This window comes from Varroa destructor, unplaced genomic scaffold, assembly GCF_002443255.2.
Source record: "Varroa destructor unplaced genomic scaffold, Vdes_3.0 BEIS01000003.1, whole genome shotgun sequence".
In the NCBI taxonomy this organism is placed as follows: domain Eukaryota; kingdom Metazoa; phylum Arthropoda; class Arachnida; order Mesostigmata; family Varroidae; genus Varroa; species Varroa destructor.
This window is the reverse complement of record NW_019211456.1, coordinates 3,464,418-3,487,495: the sequence shown is the minus strand read 5'-3', so window position 1 is coordinate 3,487,495 and position 23,078 is coordinate 3,464,418. Positions and strand designations below refer to the sequence as shown.

Sequence of the window (23,078 nt, the reverse complement as noted above, 5' to 3'; positions counted from 1 at the left end):
TTTCCAAAGTTCGCCAGATTTGCTTATAACAATCTATTTATATTTGGAAATTCATTGCGCTAAAATACAGTTGATCATTTTAATATATGTCATATTGACATATGCGTTCCTTGTTTGCTTGCTATACTTATTTACTATCATATAATAAGTAGCAAAGGACTAGATCTGGATAAAAAATAACTGGACAACTTCAACAGTGGCAAATAGCACTATGTACAATCTCTGTTCCGGGCCAACCCTATGTTGTTTAAAGTGATACATATATGCTGATAATTTCATTCGTAAAACTAGGCCTAGTTCATTTCTTGTTTTTTAATCGTAGAATATATTCATCAATCTCGTTAGCAAGGTAAGCAGTTTTCGCCTTCTCGATAGCTTTCTCTCGAAGTAGTTGCAGGCATTCCACGTCTTTCTGTTCGTGGGCGAGAGCTGCGGCTTTTTTGATATCCCCATCGGTATACCTGTATGAACGAAAACGTTAAAAATAACTTTTGTGAATTATGGGTGCGAGTAATATGGCAACAACAAGGTTGCCTTTCCTTAACGTCAAATAATTTTGTTAGTCGCAATATAAGATATGGCCCTCACCGGAGTACATAGTTTACTTTCGGGTCCTCCTTCAGCTTGAGGATGTACTTCAGAGCTTCCATCTTGTTTTGGTAAGTTAAACACAATTCAGCGAATCCTTGAAATCCGATAAGCGGGACTCGCTTCTGCTTTGACAGCTTTTCGAGTTCATCCCACTGTCCTTGCCTACGAGTCGAACACAGTTACATTACTAAGACTTACGAATGCTTAGCTACGATAACCCATGCTTACCATAGCGGTTTCATGGGCCAGATGGGTCAGATATTTCTACTTACTTGGCCAAAACTTTTGCGCGAAGCCACATCCAACGGCGATCGGAAACGGCAAATTCCTTTTTGATCTCTTCTGCCGCGCGCAGTTCACTAACCTGTTTATAGAAACGCAAAGATAATACAGATTTAGTTCGATTAATTAGCATATATACTACACGAAACTGTCGGAAAAGTATTGACTGTTTTTCTAGCTAGATGGATTTTAAGTCACATATCTTAGATACGTCACATCAGCGTTGCTCTCATATGAAAGCTGATATTTGGCACGAGTAGTGGCTGTGCTGAAAGAACATCTTTACTCAGATTTTAAAATAAAGCGGCTTGAAGATACGCAAAATTTCTGAAAAAAATTTGTGCAGGTGCATAAAGAAAGTACGGCGTTCATTGTCAAGGAGCGTTATCGGAAGAAACGACCTAAAGATGGTTCTGTCGTTTAAGAAATTCTAATGTGAGAGATGCTTCGCGTAGTGCTCGACAATTACCAATTAGTGAATAACTGCTGCCTAGCAAAATAATTGATTCGGATTTCTACTGACAATAACTGACAAGATTACAACAAACCATTGAACGAAACTGACTAAAACAAATGAACAGAAAAGGCGTCGTTTTCCACTATGACAGTGCCAGACTACATACATATTTTACTACCCGGAAAAGCTAAGAGTTTAGAAGGGAAATTTTGATGCATTTGCAGTATAGTCCAAGTCTTGCAGTGTCGGATTATTATCTGTTTCGGTTTATACGAAACTTGTTTAGCGATGTTCATTTATTGTCAATGTAGGGAAACAAAGGTCACATATTTTTGTCCGAAAACAACAAAAGTTCTAAAGTGAGAGAATTATGGTGCTGTGCATAAACAACTAATGGTGAGAAATATCGATACATACTCGTGTACATTTCGAGGAATTTATGGTGTCAACAAGATAGCTTCTCTTGTGACATCTCCCAATAAAACAATGTTATCAGTGCATGAATCCGTCTCTGGTCGTGTAATCTTTCGTTTAGGCGACGAAAATGGTTACCCTAGATCTGAGTTAGATTGGACGGCTCTGAACTTTTTTATGGGAGTTTTTGGGAGTCAAATGCTTGCGTCAACGAGCCCACGAACATTAAAACTTGAAATAGAAAACTAGATGCTGTATTACTGAAGTCCAGCCTCATTCATGGCAAACCTAAACGGAAAGTTTCATCAACGCCTCAACAAAACCCAAGGGATCCTTTGCTAGATGTATGATTCCATATAGAATTTCCACATGTCTACATCATTTTTTTTCTAGAACATAAAAAAAATGATATACAAACGAGTATGCGTTCATCCGCCAACCCGGTGTCAGTTCTTTCTAGATCAAAACGGCAAACTCATTGTGGTGAAAGAGGTGCGTTGTTCTTATAATTTCAGCAAAGGTCAAATATTGCCCAGCGTCTTCGTACTAGGCGAGGCGGCAACGGGACTCAAAGCTTCTTTTTTTGCTCACGATCGATAGTCTACGTTATTGCCAATTTTCCCGCGATTCTACCAGGGTTTCATGGTATGTATCATAAGCTGTTCAGATTTTAAGACTTAAAAATTGATAAAAAATGCTAACGAAGCCAGTTTTTATATACCTGAATTATTTGTGCAGAAATTAAGGGCCGTTTCGGAGAGGAGAATATCAATTACCGACTGAATCGTTCAGATAAGCTCCAATGGTTAGATCTTCCAAGAATCTTCGCGCGTTTTTTCGCCTTGTGATTTTTGGGCTCTTTTGACTTGTTACATTTTTGTTAAGTTGTGACCTCTTGCCAACCTAAACTTTGATTCCGTTGTAATGCCTTACATGTAGCGTAGTTGAGCGACACTAAGTAATTTACACCTGCCAATATCGTTCGACGAATGATTACTCTTAAAAGGTTATTTGCAGACCAAAGAAGGAAATATTTCGAAAATGAGTTTGGTGGTGCAGATCCAAAATCGAAGCTATAATTGCGGTGGATAGCGGTTATGTTGAACATTCATGACTATTAAAATTGCTCTTCTAACACACGCACAAAATTCGTTAATGTACCCGTTTTTGCTTGGATCGAATCAAAATTCCGAGTCTAGACACTATACACTCTATAAATTAAATAAATGCTTTTTAAACTAAGGGCCGTTAGATCCTTTTTAACCCGCGGCTAGCTCCCAACCTCTATAACCCATATATTGATTCACCGCCAAAGTGAACGGCGAGGCATTACTGCGTAAGTCACCCAGAAAAGCGCCTTCGCTGAAACCCGCGGGTGGTAAGCTTACATTGCGGAGCATTAGCCTCGATGTAAAGTATTAAATCTCACAAGTTGTTCACTATCCAGTTTCTTACATTAATGTAAGATATGGACCCCTTCGCGAAAACTTTTACATTGCTTGCTGGAGACGGTTTGATAGATGATCAACTGCAATTTTTCCGTTCACGTGTTTGTCCTCTCAAGTTGAGGAGGAAAATGCAGGGGGTAGGTGTAAGCGTCGTTTTATGCGAAACTCTATTGAATTATAATTTTTGTGATTTACGTTGCAAGGATAAATACATTTAGCTGAATTGAAATTAAACATTCTCTCTAGCAATATAACTGCGTTTTTTATGCACTATTTAGTGCAACTAGATCTAACCTTGAGTAGCTCCATGAGTGTATCATTGACATGAAGATCGAAGAGCTTCAACGATGGCAATTTTTGTTCAAATTTCATTTGGCTACGGAGTAGCTTTATGTGCAGCTCTAATTGGTGTGCACCAAACTCATCCGGCGTGCGACGAAGGTGTTCTGCAGCCAATTGCATGGCTGCAATTTTTTGTTCCTTGCGAGACGCATTCATTGCATCTTCAATCTAAAAGTAGTTCAGTTAACACAAAAGAAACACATCCAATAAACGTTCTCTGTTGTTTTATGATTCTAAACTCCACTTAAAGTATACAGATGTAGTGTGACCACAAAGCTATGATCTTCATGATATCGTTATTCCTAAATAGTTTTAAGGGGTCAATGGATTCTGGCTTAAGTTCTCCAGATATTTATTCTTCATATGTCACCCGATAACACTTTCAATAGTAATACAGCCAATCTGACTTGGGAGCTTTAATTAAAATCAATAGTACATAGCTAACGTCATTCTCAACTGACCTTGATTTTAGCCATAGCAGCATGATCATCTTCCTGATCGATAAGATCCTCTAACTTTTCGCGGTCGTTCTCGCGACATAACTTTTGATACAAGTTCATTGCGACGGGAAATTGGCGTAACTTCAGATTAAACCCAGCAGACGCGTGTTCCTGGCAATTCATGATTTATAAGATTGCAAAACGAATTTTAAATTATAACCACATAAACTAACCAAAGGCGCAGTTTTGAATTGAATTTTCTACTCGGACTGAATCTGCTCTGCATGAATGTCGAGAATTACAAATTCGTATCACCGGATATTCAGATTGCTTATTATCGCACAAATTATACGAAACACAAATGCGTATATGCTGTTTGCTTAGCAGAATAAAAAGCAAGGCCACTGGCGATTTTGAGCGTAATGAGAAATGTCATTTGTCTTAAGCATATTTCGTAATATTTTAAAATTGTTATAAAATCATTTTTTTTCTTTTTGCATATTTTTTTTCTTTTCACATTCTGAGTTTAAATGAAAATATGAATGTATAACAAACGTAACTGGCTTAAAAATTAAAAGATATAACTGACTAAGACGGGCACCGATCAGCAGGTTTGCGTACCTTCATATAAAAAATAGCTTGGTAGACTAGATCAGCATCACCGCTGTCCACTGCCTTAGACAGTGCGTCTTCTGGTTGATTAAGCTTGAGGAGTAACGGGACCTGTTCAGCTGCTCGTGGTTCAAAATCTAGAAGACGAACTGCCAGGTCCTTACGCCCTTCGTCAGCGGCACGATTTGCTATCTCCGAGTACTGCATAGCTCTCACGGTTGAAAGACGGGTACCGATTGCCTATCGCCGCCCAAACACCAATTCGAATAGACAGATTCCAATAATTTAACAAGCGAGACAAAGTCGAATGTCGACATTCAAAGAGCAAATAATATCAAAGCAGTGGCCTACTATATACATATCACAATAATGCTGATTTTTACAGTACAGTCACGAGCGCAAAAATCCCGTGTTCGAGAAAACTGAAATAATGCAAAGCAATTAAGATTCGTTTATAAATAAAGCTAAGGTAAAATATGTCATCCTGAAGTGTTTTGAAAGTTTTTCAGCTAACTCTTAGCCACACTTCCTTTACTTAGCAGGTTGTCGGAATCGTATTTTCGGTATTACATTAATGGCCGCTAAGAAGAATGATGCAGAAACGCTTTAAACTTAGTAAACACCGTTTAGGCTTTTTTATTCAGCCCTTAGCCAGAAAAATTATAGATGCAGATTCAAGTACTGTATGTAAAAACGCGTTCTACATCTCGTCCGTATAATCGGTTTGACAGATACAATACACGCCGTAAGTCATGACTGTCATCCCCCATTTTCTTAATTGAAATGTACTCAAGAGGAAAACATACCGTAGCAACTTCGTTGGTATTGAGGTGCTTCTGTTCCACCTTATAGCAGGCCCAGTGTACCAATATCTTGTTTTCCATGTTGAGTTTAAGATAAGAGGAAATCGCCTGCGCCATTGGCCAATGCTGACGCACGATCAAACGATCGATGACCACACTTTCACCAAGCGCCTCAAATTGTCTGGATATAAACCGCAATCAATATTTTAACAGCTTCGAATTGAAATTTATCTACAGTCGCATACCGATTTACAAGCTCTAAACACAACAAATGTAATAATATCCATAGTGAATATTCTGAAATAACAAACTTCTCAGATATTGTATTTAATATCTTCTTTTACACTTACATGACGAAATAAAATTTGATTTTTTTTTTATTCATTTTATATAATAGTCTATAATATACTCCTCGGAGAGAATCAATTTAAGATTTGTCATTAACGAACCTGAATGAAAGTGGCATTCCGATCTGAGGGCTGCGAATAGCATTGAGAACACGTACATGTTTGCACATATTTACGTATTGATCACGATTTTTGCCTTCAATAGGCTGGAAGACTTTCCCAAAGGAAGCTGCTTTCAAAAGAGCCTTTTGACTTTCCTGCAAACCATTCCAAACATTACAAACCATATAAAATATACTACTATGTACTGGGTAAAATATTTCATTCTTATATATAGGCCTAAATAAATTTCCCACCTCATCCCATTGATGACCCGTTGCACGAATACATTGATCGACGGCTTGTTCAAGCTGACCGTCATCTTCTTTGATTAACGTGAGATATTGGTCAGCCAAATGAGATCCTTTCCGATATAGGTCGGCCGCTTCGAGTAACAGTCGACCGGGTGCAAATGAGCCTATGTTAAACAAATCATCAACTTCGATCGGTACCTGAAAACAACGTTTATGTGTATCAATAACCCAAGAGATGCTTAGTGGCTCATCACAAACGGAAACCTAAAAAGGATACTTAAGAATAATTATTTTTCATTAAATTAAAGTACAATGTATAGTTAGTATACTTCATTGCTATCGTTGTAATTATTACAAAAGAAATTATCTCGGCAATAGGTAAAAAAAGCATTTGATAATACTAGCATACTTATTATAAAAAACCTCATACACTAACACCAGACCTCACATGTAGGTATTTACCCGGACGTGTAGGACATGCTGTAAAGCTAAACTTTAGCTATGTATCACTAGAAATGTTCGCACATCGTTACTTTGAAAGAGCGGAGGCGCGCTCTCTTGCACTTGTTATCTGTTGTCGAGTTTCACCCGTCGAGGTTAGTAAGAGTTTCCTCTTTCGCGGTAAGTCTGTTGGAGTTCCAGACGGCCATCCTTTCTTTCGCATAAAACTATCTAAAAGGTTTTTGCTGGATCGGCCCGTACGAATCACGTACTGAGCATCTGGAAGCACTCTTCAAGTTCCGTCGTCAGCCTCCCTTGTATGATCCTCTCAAAAAATTTCTCAATGGTGTATAATAAATTGACGGCGAATCTGTACGGGTTTCACAAGTTGCGCGCTGAAAAACAAGGTAACTTCTTCTGGTAAAATAAGGTTCTTCCGCTTTGAAAGGTATTTTCGCTCCTGCCAGACCTTACTATACGTCTGAAAACTTCTTTCTCCTCTAAAAAGACATTTGCCTCTGCTGGTGTGTCGAATGGTCAGGATGCCTTACCTTAACTAGGTCTTTTAATTACCACCCTGATTTCTTCTTAGAGGAATTTTTTTTATCCTCTGTTTTGTCGACCGGGCGAGCAAGGCCCAACTAGCTTAAAAACAACCTGTTTACAGCTTACCTCACCAGTTCCTGTAAAAGCTAGTCGTGGCTTCTTCAGCTTGCTTATAATTGTTCTTGACACCTTAACGCAGTTGCTTCCATTTTCCCTTCCTCCCTTTCTTTACCTTCTTTCTAAATTTCTTTCTCTATGCTTGGAGCGGCGAGCGTACCTCTACAGCTCCCGTGCCTCTTCTCTTACCGTAAATGCATAGTTTTCTGCAAGTTACGATGTTTGCCATATTTCAGCGTTTCGCATAACGCCTGCTGCGTGCTCTGTGTCAGCTAAGCGAATTGCTTTGCAGGCTTTCCTTAGAAGGTCCACTACACCGTGTGAATAGATGTAGCCTTGTGCCTCTAGTATGCTCTGCCTTCAGAGACCTATCATTGCTTTAAGGATGTCCTCATCAAGTTTGACCCCGTGGTATGTAATTGGGCTGGCGTCCCGTAGTTCATGCTCGATATCTGCATATTTATACCTGACCTACAATATCTCTCTCAACCGTGATTGAACGGTCGTCGTTAAGAAAACTCATGTTATGTTTGGCTAACCCACTCTTTTATGTTTCGGCTGTTTAATTCAGCTATTCTGTAGTCTAAGGCCTTCCCTTCCTGGCTCCTGGTGATTTATGCTTGACTTTATCGGCATTTTACTTACCTAATACATTGTTTATATAAAAAAGCGGTTTACTTATAATAATAATATAAACATACATAAAATAGGGAATTTAGTTACTCATTGTGAGGACTCTATTTTTCTTCTTCTATTTTTTCAGTTTAAGAATTTCTCTTTGCGTGAGGCCACACGGATCTATAAATACTCATGGTCAATAGGCACCTTCTGCAAGAAGTAGTGCTTTATGTTGGTGATGACTCGACATCCATCGGGTTCCGCGACAATGTGAGTTGTATCATCACCTTCTAGCGTATAACGGATATCCTGCTGCTCGAAGCCGACTAGCACCATCGAATTCGCCCACGTTGCCACCACACCGTCTTTGCCGCACCATACAAACTGGCGAGGACGGGACCGAGTCCTAAGATGGATACCAATAATGAGACTATTATTATGAAGAATGATCATGGCAGTAACGAAATTAATAAGTAAATTTAAAAGAAGATTGTACTGCGGCAACCGACTCGACTTCGACACACCAGCCTGAGGGCTCGGATTAGATTTTCCAAAGGAAATTCAATTACTGACAAGTTGACGCACTACAACGGCCGTCTCCATCAGTTGACAATGTTAGGGAAAAAGGTTATTTACGTAGTACATTGACTGCCTCTTGATAAAAAGCCGTGCACTTACTTTGTGTTATGTTCATTACCCTTAATCAGATCGGAAGTGCCTATCCAAATAGCGCCCGTGTCAGAGAATAACGCAAGCAGCTTATGGTTGAAAGACAAAGCCATTTCGGTAATAGCCGTTATCTTAGAATCGAATAAACCCTGTAAACACACATTGCAAGCGTATATATATATATACATACATATACAGCTTTAAAACTTAACCATTACTCCGCTGTTCTGTGCAAAAGTCTAAAGTGATGTGGAGCCAACAAAGATAAATTTCACCTACAATTATAGAAAAATAATTTCCTTTAGTAAGCATATACAGAGGCGGCATATTCCACCTAATAATAATAATTGTATTATTTATATTTATAGGTGAACTCACCGTAAATTGTCTGATAGACCTATCATTGGCATTTATGACATAGATAAGGTTGTCTTTGGCAACGAGAACCTTTAACGAGTCAGCTATAGACACGACCTATATCGACACACAGAGGAATACAAATTTAATGTCGTCATGAAAATAATATCGATTAGCAAAAAAAAAACCCTCTATTTTATGTTTCTTATCTATCTAGCCCTATCTAGAAAACCCTAAATGATAATCGTTCATTTCGGGTACGGTTGTTCTTAATAATAATTCTTGAAAGTGCAATAGTATCATTATTTGAAATGCTCTACCCTTGAGATGTGTTATAGAACCGAGCAAACAGTCAGCTTATATTCGTTGGGGTTTTACTTCTAGTCAAACTAGTGTATCCCTAATTGTCATCTTGCATACGACAGATAACTACCTGCCAACAAGATGGCATTGATGACAGACCGATATCTGGTAATTCGTTCGTCCGAGGATCATGCAGGGATTTGACGAGAATAAATCTGTAGGACCCAGTCAGTACCACTACTCCCGTGCTCTGATTATGTCGAGTGTTGAACACCTAATATAGACAGGTAAGGATCAAAATAGGTTTATTAATCAGCATGAAGACACGTTTTTACGTTAGCATAATTATCCGTAGAGCGAGAGAATTATCCATATATATATATATATATATTATATATATATATATATATGTAACTTGTAGCTACAAAAAGAATTCACATAATGTTATTTGCAACGAAAATTACATTTGGTGCTAACCCTTGTATCGATGACGCCGGCGTCTTTAGCTTCTTTGCCTAGTGTGAACGAGTACTTTACGCGTATAACATGCGGATCAAACGGGAAGACGTGCACTGACCCATCGGATCCTACAACGATCAACTCCTCGCTGCAGGACCAACCAAGCGCAGAAATGCTTTTACCTTCCCATCTAAGACAAACAACACGTAAATATCGCTAATAATGAACGAAATGTTAGCACCAGATAATTGGGCCTATATAATATTGGGCGAATATTGGCTCCGGTGATTAGGCAATTCAGAATTGCAGAAATATATCCAGAATTATTTAAAGTACATAGAAAAGCATAAGACAATGTGTATCCTCGAAGCCTTCTGCCAACCTGATTTTTTTGATTGACTGACCAGCAGCGGAGTGCACCTGAATTTGTTCGCCACCAGGTCGACATCTCCGGTCTGTTCGCAATAGTGCAATGGCCCCACCAAATGGGGCAGCGGCAACTATGAAATCTGCAGAAAAAGCAGAAAATAAGCACCAGAATAAATCAAGTAATGAGAATTGCGCTAGCCCGACTTAAGCATAATGTAAATGCTGCACTTCTAGATATAGATATACTAATCGCGGTATGATCAATAAAATTATAATTTAACAAATTCCGATGACTAGCCCCCAACACTAACTGGATCGTGTCTACGCCTTATTTTGAACCAAAACAACATTTTGTGTCCTAAGTTTAGTAATAATAACATTACACTGTATATTGAAATAATTGTTATTAAAAAAAAAATTAGGAATAAATGACATCGATGACAAGATATCGAAACATCGTATTGGAAGCGGAAATTAACCCTAACAGTGTTTTTTTGTCTAACTATAGTGTTCCCTGTGATATAATGCAAAACTGTATCACATACAGAGTCTTTTTTTTATTTTATAGTACAGCTACTACATACCCTGAAGATGCACTTGTGTGTGCCATTGCATTTCATAAATCTCGAATTTGCGAAAATTAACGTCGGTACCCAGTGGTTTCCAGTCTGAACGAACTGACGCAGATAGTCCATCTTCAGGCATCTTATTGCTCTGAAGCTTAGATATCTTCTAGATCAATAACTGGCGGCGCTTTGGTAAGCACGAAACAATTAACCACCAGGTATGCTGGTAACAACAAGAATATCTCGGAGGCTGTTTATTTATAATCTCCAAGAGTACATTATTGAGCAAAATTTGTTACACACACATTGATACCCAGAAACACTTCTCGTTGTAGGTAATAAACAACTGACTCTATAATTCATGTAAATAACGGAAAATGGTCGTCTCTGTGGCCGGGCTTATAGAAACGCCTTCTCGGTGATTCCACTGATTAACATTGGAAAGACCATACCACTGCGCTCATGATCGTTTGACTGTCACTCATGGGTGCAGCCATTTTGGATTAACTGCATTTTTCCTTCTATGATGTGAATCTTGTTTGTAATACTGAACCTTCTGTCACTTTGTATTGGCACACGTCATCCCGTATTGGTTCTGCTAATTTTTTCAAGCAAAATATAATAAATTTAATAAATAATAAATTGAAGTTAATAAATATCAAGGCGTTCAGTTACCGATCTTGAACGTTATTAATCCCAACATCGATACCTGAAACGACTTTTGAAAGGATCTGATAGAAAAATAATTCGCTACTTCATTGTAGTCTTTCAATAATAAGTATTTTGATAGTAGATATTCTATATAGTGGTATAAAGCACATATGATTTTAAATGCATTTCAAGCTGGTTAAGCAAACGTTTCATTAAGGCGTACTATACACCTTGAAAATTTTTAACCATTTTTTTACGTCCTTTTTACATTTAACGAAAAAATAGAAACGCATATGTAACAGTGCATATAAAAGTCTTCATTCAGAATATTCCGTGCGCACTGTTAACCTTAGATTAGGACAAAGTTGGCCCCGCAAACCAAGAATACATATATCATCACGGTATATTCGTAAATCGTACCTTTAAATTTTTTTAAAGTTGAATGCGTTTACCAAATTATTACAATTAAGATTCCTTAACTAGAAAGCAAGTTCAATTTATAGATAGATAGACATTTTTAATCCATGGGATAATCTGTAAGGCAGTTCACTTAATATGATTGCTACTCCGTAGAAAATTATAGGACTATCAACCATAAGATCACTAGGACGTAGGAAACAATGGGCTACATAAAAGTTATAAAATTTTTCAATCCTTATCTTTATGGTATTTGCACATGTCATTTTTGTCTTCCTGTTTGTGTTGTCCATAAAATAAAAACAGCTTTTGCTAGATGTCGGTGTGTACGAACTTCGCTCGGTATGAAAGTGCTGCAAGGTAGGCAAGCGCTGAACCCCACAATTTTTAAGCAATTGTATTTCTTACACTTGCATATTTTTGTTTCAAAATTACCTAAAAACTCAACTAAGGAAATCGTTATGTCTATTATATTAATTATTGCATTGTATAAGTAAATAAAAGTAGATGTTCATTATAGGAATGTAGCGTTCCGTCATACTCTCCCGTCGTGATTTTTCGTAATTTTCGAGGCTCCTAATTGCTTATCAATATAGCTTATTTTTTTAACACATATATATATGTATATATATATAAATATGTTTTATATAAAATCATTTCAAGCTTTTATTTTATGTTGCTATTAACATAATGATTAAGTACACTAGGAATTTTTAATTCTGAGAATATACAACTGCATAGGATATGTAGTGACACAGTCTTGTATACTGTTGCCAAGTAACGCACGCCCAAACAGTGAGTGTGTTGCTTACTGTATGGTAATACTTATAGAGAGAAAGGGCTTTGCGAGACACTCAGAGAAAGCCAAGGTTCATATCTGAGGAAGAGTAGGTGCTGTGTGATTAAGGTACAATTCGTTGTAGCGAACCTAGAAACTGAATAGTTGCGTTCTTTATAGAAAGCTTTAACGTGTTTGCGCAATAGCTATCTTCGTAGTCGAAGCATCCCAACGGACCCAAGTCACTGTACAAGTGTTTTATCAAGTATAGGTTATAGGTCAACCCCGTAAACGGTAAATAGAAACATTCGTATAAGAATGGTTACAGTATATTCACGTGCAGCCAACGTCTTTCTCTATAAAAGTACGACATGTTCTCAAGCAACTGTATTTCTCGCCGGTCTTTATGCAGCCGTACTTATTCTACCTGCACTCATCGTCTACCACACTCATGGTATAATCCACGTATGCTATATATATATATATATAATCGCTGATAAAACAATGTTGAAAGTATCATATGCGTTGTTCCGTCAAGATGGTTAGAAAATCCAGTTTTCTCTAATCCCTGTGGGTATATTGGATTGCGAATTGGCGTCTAGATGGCACGGTACTTGTCCAGACAATTCATTTAATTTGAAAAAACTGAGCAGCGTTGATTAATTTTATCAGAAAAAGTCTAACATATTGGCTTACGAACTAGTATAATAATGGTGACAGCGTAAAGGGATGCTCCAACGCTTGGATGTCCTCGAACGTAGATTCTGGGTCATTTAGACGTCCGTTCAGTGATGGGCCATGGAGTTTTGCGCGATAAAAGAGTCCTGTTTTTCTTCCTTGCCGACAGAATTCTTAAGTCTTGAGTGACCTGAAAGCTGATAGCTAGCCATAGATCGAATCAAGCTGATTAGTGAACTAGAACCATATAGGTATTGCAGTAAGGGCCGTAAAACACGCTAGAAATATCTATTCCTTTGTGGCGCCCAGGTGACCCGTTACGCTAGAAGACTTGGTAATATAACCTATAACTGCTTCTTATAAAAATGTATTACTTCCTTATATAATCGCATTCACTATTGAGTAAATAGTAGATGCATTTTAATAACTTTGTATAGTGTAATGAGTGTATGACGTAATACATTATATATAACACCATACAAGGCGGCAGAATAGAAAAACATGTATATATGTATGTATATTAATTGCCGATGATATACTCTTGCCTAAACATAAGAAAAATGAATATCATTATATTTTAAATAAATAATGATCAGCCGAAATTGAGCTTTAAGTAGAAATTTCGAAACGTAGAAATATCGCGCGTTACGGTGTATCAAACGACACGGGACCGAGAAATGGATCAAGCTAATCCCGGTAATTGAATCAATTTTGTAACCTTCTATCGCAATTGATAGGTTTATGGCGTCGTGTAGACGTCTTCTCCGAACAACCCAAAATCGATTTCAAGAAAGATTTCATCCTTTTACTGGACACTCGTGATGGCGATGTCATCGCAGCCTCGCGTCCACAACAAGGTTAGAAAGGGTTTAAACTATATTTTACTAATCTTAAAAATCGTGTTTGTTTGCGTAGAAGTTCTACTTGTCAGTTTTTCAAGCGAATTAGATCGCAGTTACAAAACAATGTATAAACTGCTGTTCGAGTTAAGCACATATTGGTTCCATAAGTAAGTCCATGCCGACTTTATTCTTTACTTTGGCTCGCGTCCTCGTAGCAGGTTTTAAGCGACGATATGGCTGTTTGTTTGTGTAAATCTATAATAAAGCCATACTTATTCGAATTTGAGTTGTTTTAAAGCACAGATAAAAGTCCCAACAACAACGTTTGCAATATAATGGCTTATATTTTCGGCGAAATGAAAATAAGAATTCATGACTGAAGAACAGTTCGCTCGTTTCACGGAAAGAGACTGTGGCGTCTACAGGCGACAAGACTACGAAAATTGCTGGTGGAAATCTACATCAGCAAAAAACGTAGAGAGCATTTTCAGTGCATTTATCGAAAACGTTTAAGTTTGTCTGTGTTTGATCCCTAGAATATTAGGCCATCTCTCAACAGTCGCTACTTGGGGCTGTATATACTGCAGTGCAATCAACTTCGAGTATTGTAAAATCAAATCAGCTTCTTTTCTATGCGATTTTTACCATATATTCAAGGACCTCGAGGTAGGACAACCGTCCATAAGATAGTGGTAATTCAGAACGCCGGTTATGGAAAATACTGCACTTTCTCCATTCTATTTATGATATAACCCTTAGCTTCTCTAGCTAGATTGTCAGTTGCTTAGTTCCTTACGAAATTTCTCTGACAAAAAAATCTGAGTATCAAATAGCATAACATGTATATAGGTCAATAGTCGAGGGCATAGGCGGAATCTTCTGAAGGAAAGGAATTATGAGCTTAATGTAACGCTAAAAAAGACAAAGAACCTACTCGCACTCAATCATTGGTTATTACAACGAGATTTCAGAGGTACTTGTCCTTAACAGAACTTTTTCAGAAATATTTTGTCTCGTGGAACGTAGATTGTTGTAAGGCCCCGGCTGGCTAAACTCAATATTGACAGTTTTTATTGATTTTAGAGTTCTTCAACTGTTTCATGATGACGTTTTTGTTGTAACATAACTCTATACTATTCTACAGGACGATTAAGCTCCAACTTGCCCATTATGCGTCTCGCGCATTCGCCAACTGACACAAATTTAGACCTTCGGCCAGAGCGGCACGATATTCGATTCGTTGTTGACGCAGGCAACATTACTGGAATAAGACTTCTACTCAAACTAGAAGCTAGGCTTCAGGTGCTCGTTCTAAACAGCTATTCTTCTTACTAGTGAAAATTATGTAATATTTTCTACTGTTTTTGACCTCTCTGAATAAGACTGATAAAACTAATTCAAATACGCTAACATCGAACAAAAGGAATTTTTCCGGATTCAGTTTTTTCCAGTGCAATAACTTATCGGGTTATTTTTTTCTGTCGCGCTGGATTTGATGCAGACAATGGCCGGGGTATTGTCGAACTGCCTTGCATATATTGAATATTCAAGCTCCCTAGTTGGATCATCTCTCAGCGTCACAGGCGACCTCCGTGTCACATCGTCGTTTGTCATTCCATTCAAGTCTTACAGCGATCTCAGAACGTCTTCCGATTTTACAGAGCCACTTGAGCATATTTTGGAGGAACACTCAAAATCAAAAGGTATTCTTTCACCTTCAAAATATCTTCGATACCTCACGGAGTAGATTATCCACTAAAATATCACTTAAATACAAAAAGGGCTACAAGGTACGCAAGCAACGAATTTTAAGTTCGCTTGTTTTCGAATCTTAAATCCCAATCAGGTTTGCCTTATAGTCGCACATGTTGCCGTATCTTAAATGTTAGAGAGATACAAATAAACATTGAAAAATGAAGAAATCTTTGCGTAACTCAGTCGAATAGATTATCATTCACATGTAAATCATTCCCTTTGCAAAGGACCGATTATGGGTAGCTCCGGACAAGATTGTAGGATTTCGCTTCCGTACAAAAACTATTTGTTCTAAATCGGGTGAGCAAAAAGTTCGTAAGTTACAAGCGTGCATTTCATTCATTCGAACGACCTTTGGCACGTCGCGGGGTTCAAGGGTATGATCCTCCTTAACTTCAAACCGCAAGTAATCATTTGAGCATATCTAAGTGTGTGTTTGACACAGCAGTCTCAAGTTCCTATTTTACTCCGATTTTCAGTCAAGTGTACGCTGGAGGGCACAACAAAGGTGTGGCGCCCTAAAACAAAGTCCGCTGCAGCTCCTGATAGATTCACTCTCTCTTTAACGTTAAATACGGCGGAACAATCTTTTACCTATCGACCGGGACTATCACATATTCTGAAGCTTGGTTGGATGCAGTACTTCAGCGTAATGGTCATCTTCGCTGGTCTAGCAGTCAAACTCAAGAAGTGCGTCTTCGAAAACCAGATTATTGCTACTTATTGCTCACCCGGACATCCCTATTGCAAGATGCAAAAATAAACAAATCAGTTGATTATAGTAAGCTTAACCCGTATTTATGCGTTTAAGCTAATTACATTAGAAATTTTACATTACAAACTGGAACGTAGAGATATATGCTTATATTTAATACTCTCAGTTATAATAATGCAAGCCTGCCTCCAACCACTAGTTAATTAGTAATCCGCTACTTTATATGCGACCGCCAATTGTATATGCCGTAGGTACTTTACGTAGGTACATGCCAGTACTTCAGTACATACGTACACGTTATTATTTTGAAATTCAGGGTGCAGTCGAGCTACGGTGTTGCCAGTTCTACCATAGACACCATTATAACTACTATATAACCATTCATTGTTTGCGTCTTGAAAGTTGGCTTTTCTTATTATTCATTTGCCAGCTAAGCTAACACTGTTTACGATTTCGGAATACTGACATTTAAATACAATGTATTTCGTGGTATGTCTTTCCCACTGAATCTTCTATTTATTTAGCTCTCAGTTAGAGCCTTATAACTAAGCATGCTGCTGCGCAGCCCACGAAGCACCCGCACACATATAAAGTACTAACTAATGTTTAAAGGAGAAATGAAAAAAGGAATCTTAATGTGAAAAAGATTCGAAATAATGAAAATGTTATAGGCTACCACGTAATCGATGTGCTCTGCTAACAGGTTTGTGCAAGAAGGGAGTAGAAAACAGTATATATTATTCTATATTGGGGCATTGCCAGGCAAGAATTTAAGGCGTATGTTGAATGTACGATCCTAACCTTGATAAAAATTAATCATTTTTCGATTAGCGATGTTCAAAATAATTTTATAACCTAGATATGACTCAGTAGATGTACCTTGTTTCCTAAAAAATAAACCTTTATCCTAATAGGATGAGGGCTTCTCAATACCTTCTAAACCTGAATAATGGCCTGCCGTTGTATATCGAATATGCACTAGAAGTTATTTTCTGCTCCTTTTGAGCTGATCATTTCGTTTCGTCGACAACTGCGAAAAATAGTGCCCCTAACTTTAAATTTATCGGTAAATATCGAATATGATCAGTTGAGTCATCGATGTCCCAATCGTTCGTGCAGACTACACGATCTCGTAAAGCGCAATGCTTTATACGAGAAAAATGACGACGTAGCTCTTGTGCATACAATAAATGTGGCCATCTATTATTGTTGTTGTGGCTCAGTAGGCTTCCTATAGCCTTGTTTAGCTTAATTTAGGAAAGGGTATGCTAAAGGAAACATTTTTAAGGAGTGCCTTGTCATAATCACATACCCAATGCTGCCTTACAGCTTTGAGGAGATCGCATAATTTAAAAAACATTTTTCAATTACAACTAGTACGAAACTAGTATAACATAGGAGACAAAACAGTACATATTTGAATTCGCGGTTGTGAGCAAGCCTTATAACAGAAATGCACTCTGGAACGACCACAACGTAGAGCAAAACAGTACATACCACCGAAATGCGCGACGAAATTCAAAGGGACATCACAATATTCGAATTGGCAAAAGGCTCTGGATTCGTGTGCAGTGTCATCAAAATTAATTATGTGCGTCATAAATCATGAACCCGACGCTCTTCATGCTAGATATGGTACAAGTAAATGCCCATTTTCAGCGTGCTAATGAATTAAAGCTGTAGAGTCCAATACGAATGACCCCATAGACCGCTGACGGAAACACTAACACTATATATATAATACTGGTATTCAATAGAATTTCTGCACGTAAATCGCTATACCCTCTGATTTCGCTAGCGGATTAGCGAAATTTAGTCCTACTATTATGATTAGATTTACGGCGCGTGGTGTCCGTTTGGGGAACTAGGCCTGTTTCAAAAAAATAAATAAAATGCCATATGAAAAAGCCAACATTGAGGGGTTAGTGTGTACTTGCAGTATTCCAGTGTACAGTCGGTTAGGCAGCTGACATGCTCTAGTCCCTAGCTGTTAGGACATAGAGATTGTAGCTGTAGCCGAATACTTAGATAGAAAATGGAGGGATTATGATATATCTATGGAACGGTTAGCGAAACCTGAAGATACGTTTATGCGTTGTATATCTGTCAGATATTACGATCTAGCTTATTATTAATTGATCTGTGTTAGATAATCTCTATTGATAAATATTCATTATTTTCAAATATGTGATAGATATATTCTTAAGCATATATCTGAGTATGCACTTGCTTTCATAGTAAACTAAATATCGCTACTTTATGACGAGGTCCCTGTATTTTCGGCTTTCCGATTGAATAAACACGAAAAGGTATTTTAAATGTTTTCTTCAAAACGCGCTAACGAACGCGAATGAAATTCGTATTTGGCGCGGGCGATCTCGCAGACCCGTTTGCTGCGCAGAGACCGCCGTTGCCCCGTCGTCTTCTTCTTTGCTTTCTTTTTCGACGGGTGAGGGTATCTCTCGGTGAATTCCCTTGTTCCTTTTTTCTTTGCCCTGTGTGCGTCTGTATGTAAGTGTCTGCGTATCGGTCTCCCGGGCTGCTATTGCCCGCTGTTTTTGTTGTGTTATGCCGCCGGCGGCGGCCGCCGCTGCCGCCGCCGACGTTCGTGGCTCGGCCAAAGCTCCGTAAGTCCGTCTTCCATAGGTCGCAGGCGGCTGCCTGCTCCGTCCTGTGTTCGATTCGGCCGCTATGGTGCTAGAGTGTTCTGGGGTCGCTAGCTCCGCTCCCACCGGCAGATTGTCCTCCCCTCTTGATCGAACCAGCCAGCGCGACTCGTACCCTCTCCGCTCGCCGTATTCGCACTTTTGCTCGGATGCTGCTGGCGGGACTGGGTGGCGAGTGAGACGATTGTTACCTGAGCTGGGCAACCGTCGTGCGCCAGCGTGCTCCCAAAGCCCTCTAGGCAGCAGACGACGAAAAACGGGCGGCTGCCGTGCTCATCATTGCCAGCAGTATCATCACGAGCATCATCATGTGGGACTGATGGCGGCGGCGATGGTGAGACGGTATTAGAGGGAAGCCAGTGAGTTGTGTGTTCGGCTGCTGCAAGAGCGATCATGCCGCGCTAGCGTAGAGGAAGATACAGCCAGATTTTTTTGGCCGTCACATACAACAACAGTTATTGTCCGATAGTCTTATTTGTTCAGTGGAGCGAGCCGCGTTGACGAGTTACATTCATGTCCGCTGCTAAAGGTTCGGCCAGTACTCGACGAGAGTCAACAGAGAAGTAGGGATCTGCCTTCTCACGCACAAATTTTGGTCGTCCCCATTTGATACGTTTGTTCATTATTCAGAGATTTACAAATGGATGTGAATGTATAAATAGAACGAAAAATAACAGATACATACATCATGTGCTTATACATATCTTCTGCGCGTCGAACGGTGCGCCGTCGATAGCGTTGCGTTTATTCGATATCGTTCTCCGTGGATTGTCGTTTGGTGTAGGTCGTTCGATCGCGCCTAAAACAAGAAGGAACGGGAGCGATTCGCGGAACTGTTCGAAGTGGCTCGAGAGGGGATGGACTTGTTTGTCTGCCTTTACGGTTGTGGGCGCGAGCAACGGTACTGTGGCCAGGTCATCACCGTCCGTTCGTTTGTTCGTTTCTTCGGCGACTTGTCGTAGTGTTTCTGCCATAGTGAGCCAATGGTATTGTTTTTGTGCGATCATATAATTTCGTGTGCAGATCGACCGAGTCGGAGCTACCGTGACAGTCTTACACACACATACACATGCATGCAAACAGACAGAAGCGATCGTAATAGACACGACTATTCAGCCTGTTACTGCCCTCTCAATCTGAGTTTTCAAGAGCAAGCAATCAATTTGTACGATTAGAAGGCGGATAAGTTCTTGCATACGGCTGGAAAATTAACACGACATAAAAAACCATAACGGAACAACAGAAGGAAGTAATATATGATATCAGGCAGGTGGCTTTGTGAGCAGTCAGATTACGGGGTTGCTTGATCCCGTTCGTCAGTAGTGGAGAGCTGCAAAACGACGAGTTGAAAAAGGCTCAGGGATGCACTCGTAAAGGTGAGTTTTCTCCTTTTGCGCTAACTGACTTGTACATTCAACAATTTTCGGGTTTTACTTATATAACCCACTTTTTCACCCAATGTAGTGAGGCGAACGTAGCTAATGTAATCGCACACACCTTATCAGGACAGTTTCTGTTGTTTTTTATAACGTTATGTAAAAGTGGTTGATCGTGTTATTTTGCATCTGGATTCTGTTCTTACCATGGGCATACAAGCAAACTTATGAACGAAAAATTGTTCATAGATATAAATGACTTTGACGACGGACTTGAGTCGGGACAATCGAGGATTAAATATTTCAAGTTTTACATTCTATTAGAATGAACCTATCCTACTTGTGCCGTCAGGATAATCAGGATGAGTGTAGCCTCAGTCAGTTGTGAACATGTACCATGTGAAGGATAGTTATGGTACCTGTCTGTCATAACAGCCACCAAGCAAATTATTACAGTAAAAGTTTTAAGTAGTCAACAGCAATTGTAGTCAGCAACTGATTGTACCGTATCGAACATCGGTAACAACTTGTCGGCTCAAAATCTTGCTTAAAATCTTAGAACGGATCGACAGCAAGCCAAAGTAGCTTGAAAAACTCCTTATACGAATATGGGACTAAATAGGATAACAAACAACAATGACACAAAGAACTAGTTAAGGACCAGACCTCGTGGACAAAAATAATGCACTCTGCTACCAGAAAATATTCCAGCAATGAATATTTATTAAATCTGAACATTATGCATCATAATATTATTAACGCTAATTAATATTATTCATTCTTTTTCCCTCATCTGTTCATTGCTTTTCCCTACTTACGTGAACTTTTGAAGTGTTCTTTTGCCTTTTTACTTCCAAATTTTCTGCAGATGGGCACATCCAAGCTATTATTGTACTACGTAATCAGTTGTCGTTGGCTATTAATACTATTTACTAACTTCATTAGCCACGTTTCTGGTATCCGTAACTTGTATTGAAGTGCACTTGAATGTCTAGGTCACAGTGAAGGACAGCATTTCGGCTGGTTTTCTCCAGTTGTACGAGTGGATGATAGTACACGTCTATACGCCCATTTATACATTTATGTCATAATCGCATGAGCACGAACAGAAGCCAGCGACAATATTCCCCTACGTTTCGAATTCTACGTCCCGTACCGCCGTTAGGCATTCCATCAGACCGCTGGCTCCTAGCAGGAAGCGAACTCTGTCTATGCACGGATTCGAACCTTGACCACAACCTGTCCCTAAGATTAGCAGGCAAATAAGTTACCCACTAAGCTATCATATGGACAGCAACAACATTTTTATGCAAACCGAATTCTCGAATTGGTTGTGAACGACCTACAACCCGTTCTTCTGACGCATCTCGCGTTTCTCTTCAGTTGATTGCGAATTACCCTAATCAATGTGTATATCAAGTGTACTTAGCATTTAACCTGCACATACCTTGTTGGGCATAAATAAACATTTAATAGGGTGCCTACGCATGCAGTTAGATGTCGTCCACACGGATGCTTTGAGGAGTAAAAAGAAAATAATCTATAGATATTCCCGATAAGCCCCCGACGTAAGAGTAATGATAATAAAGTAACCAAGTTTTCAAAATTTTTATCTCTAGTGAAATTGAGGTCGTGGTACGATACAGTAAATCGAAGGCAAGTGACGTTTAAGAGCGTATTTTTTCCGACAAAGAGAAATGTGTCACCAAATTGGGCATTGAGGCCCAGAGGAGCGACACTCGATATGGGTGCCAAAGGATGTTGGCTTACTTACCTTAGCTTTAGCATTTGTATAGTGAACATCAAGCGGTCATAAATCGTATTTTCATCAAATGACTTACTAAAATAACTGGTATAATTCAATGCTTTTTAGCAAGTAAAATTCAATACGATTTCTTTATTGCTCTTTCCTTTTACAAACGTAATACGAGTCGTCTTAGTAGGGGCTCGAGATCAGAATAGCCCGAGGTCGTATACACAGAGCAACAAAGCTAATCGATTTTATCGAACGTTTCATTACCTTCCCTAAAATCTGTAGAAAGCTGGAAAAAACTGTCAGTGTGCATTTGAACGCAACATTACTAGAATAATTAAATATGTTTTAAAAAAAGGAATCTCAACATGATTAGATCTCCTGAATGAGTAGCGAAAGCTACCGGATTTTCAAAACGGCAAACGGTTTAGTGACATACGATGCTATACCCTAAATCGTAACCGAACAACTCCTAACATATAATCGGCAGGATAACATGGGCAATAGTGCCATCGAGAACAAGCAATGATCATTGTTCTGTATTTCACACCTCAAAAGATCTAATTTACTAAAATGCATGTTTTCTACTCTAATCGGATATTGACTAACTCAAAATTTCAAAAAACCGACACTAATTGCTCTGTCTGTAAAATCATTTTCAATTCATTAGCATAGAGATAAGTTCCTCATTACCAGTTAGTTACGGTTTATGAACTTTTCAACTGAGGATAACGTATTATTAGTTTCTGCTAATATGCAACAATCCAGTTTGAACTTTGCAAGTGTTCGACTTTTCTTGATAGCCCAAGTATTAATGTCAAGTCAGAGTTGAAAAGCGGATTATTCTATTTGTTTTGTCAGAATCAAAGTCGTCAGTCAAAGTTATCAGTCGTTTCTAACTCGAGCGAACGAC

The 23,078-nt window shown here is 38.8% G+C and overlaps 3 protein-coding genes and 1 long non-coding RNA gene across 10 annotated transcripts in view; 3 read left to right on the top strand and 1 right to left on the bottom strand.

Annotated features, from left to right (window-relative positions):
• Positions 1–11,167, bottom strand: Vps16A (vacuolar protein sorting 16). Of its 2 annotated transcripts, XM_022800598.2 has the most exons (16): positions 10,553–11,157; positions 9,982–10,108; positions 9,618–9,789; positions 9,271–9,414; positions 8,859–8,954; positions 8,490–8,629; positions 8,019–8,217; positions 6,093–6,287; positions 5,839–5,993; positions 5,393–5,570; positions 4,596–4,826; positions 3,996–4,145; positions 3,487–3,702; positions 864–955; positions 589–753; positions 1–461 (listed from the first exon to the last, which is right to left on the bottom strand). In XM_022800598.2, exons 1-16 carry the CDS (start codon positions 10,671–10,673, stop codon positions 299–301), a joined length of 2,544 nt encoding a protein of 847 aa, XP_022656333.1. In that variant the 5' UTR covers positions 10,674–11,157; the 3' UTR covers positions 1–298. The 2 variants fall into 2 exon arrangements, with proteins under 2 accessions (XP_022656333.1, XP_086839304.1); XM_086983178.1 differs by lacking the exons at positions 1–461; positions 589–753; positions 864–955 and adding an exon at positions 2,467–2,713 and having other exon boundaries at positions 10,553–11,167.
• LOC147756395 (uncharacterized) lies at positions 6,283–10,446 on the top strand. Its single transcript, XR_015323430.1, has 4 exons — positions 6,283–7,604; positions 7,957–8,438; positions 9,263–9,427; positions 9,647–10,446. It is a non-coding gene; the product is annotated as an uncharacterized LOC147756395 (long non-coding RNA).
• A 740-nt stretch (positions 11,168–11,907) lies between the features above and the next one.
• On the top strand, positions 11,908–16,446 carry LOC111248071 (transmembrane protein 231-like). Of its 2 annotated transcripts, none has more exons than XM_022799810.2 (5): positions 11,908–11,962; positions 13,796–13,915; positions 15,045–15,202; positions 15,402–15,603; positions 16,135–16,446. In XM_022799810.2, the coding sequence occupies exons 1-5, from the start codon at positions 11,947–11,949 to the stop codon at positions 16,416–16,418; spliced, it is 780 nt and encodes a 259-aa protein (XP_022655545.1). In that variant the 5' UTR covers positions 11,908–11,946; the 3' UTR covers positions 16,419–16,446. The 2 variants fall into 2 exon arrangements, with proteins under 2 accessions (XP_022655545.1, XP_022655544.1); XM_022799809.2 differs by lacking the exon at positions 11,908–11,962 and adding an exon at positions 12,425–12,834.
• A 2,754-nt stretch (positions 16,447–19,200) lies between these two features.
• LOC111247142 (proton-coupled zinc antiporter SLC30A1-like) overlaps positions 19,201–23,078 on the top strand; it is a 66,031-nt gene continuing 62,153 nt past the window's right edge. For 2 of the 5 annotated variants that reach the window (XM_086983196.1, XM_086983195.1), the window contains exon 1: positions 19,202–20,412. The gene's annotated coding sequence lies outside the window, so the exon portion shown is untranslated. Of the gene's footprint in view, positions 20,413–23,078 lie in introns of all 5 variants that reach the window. The other 3 variants (XM_086983194.1, XM_086983193.1, XM_022797745.2) reach the window with 3 other exon arrangements.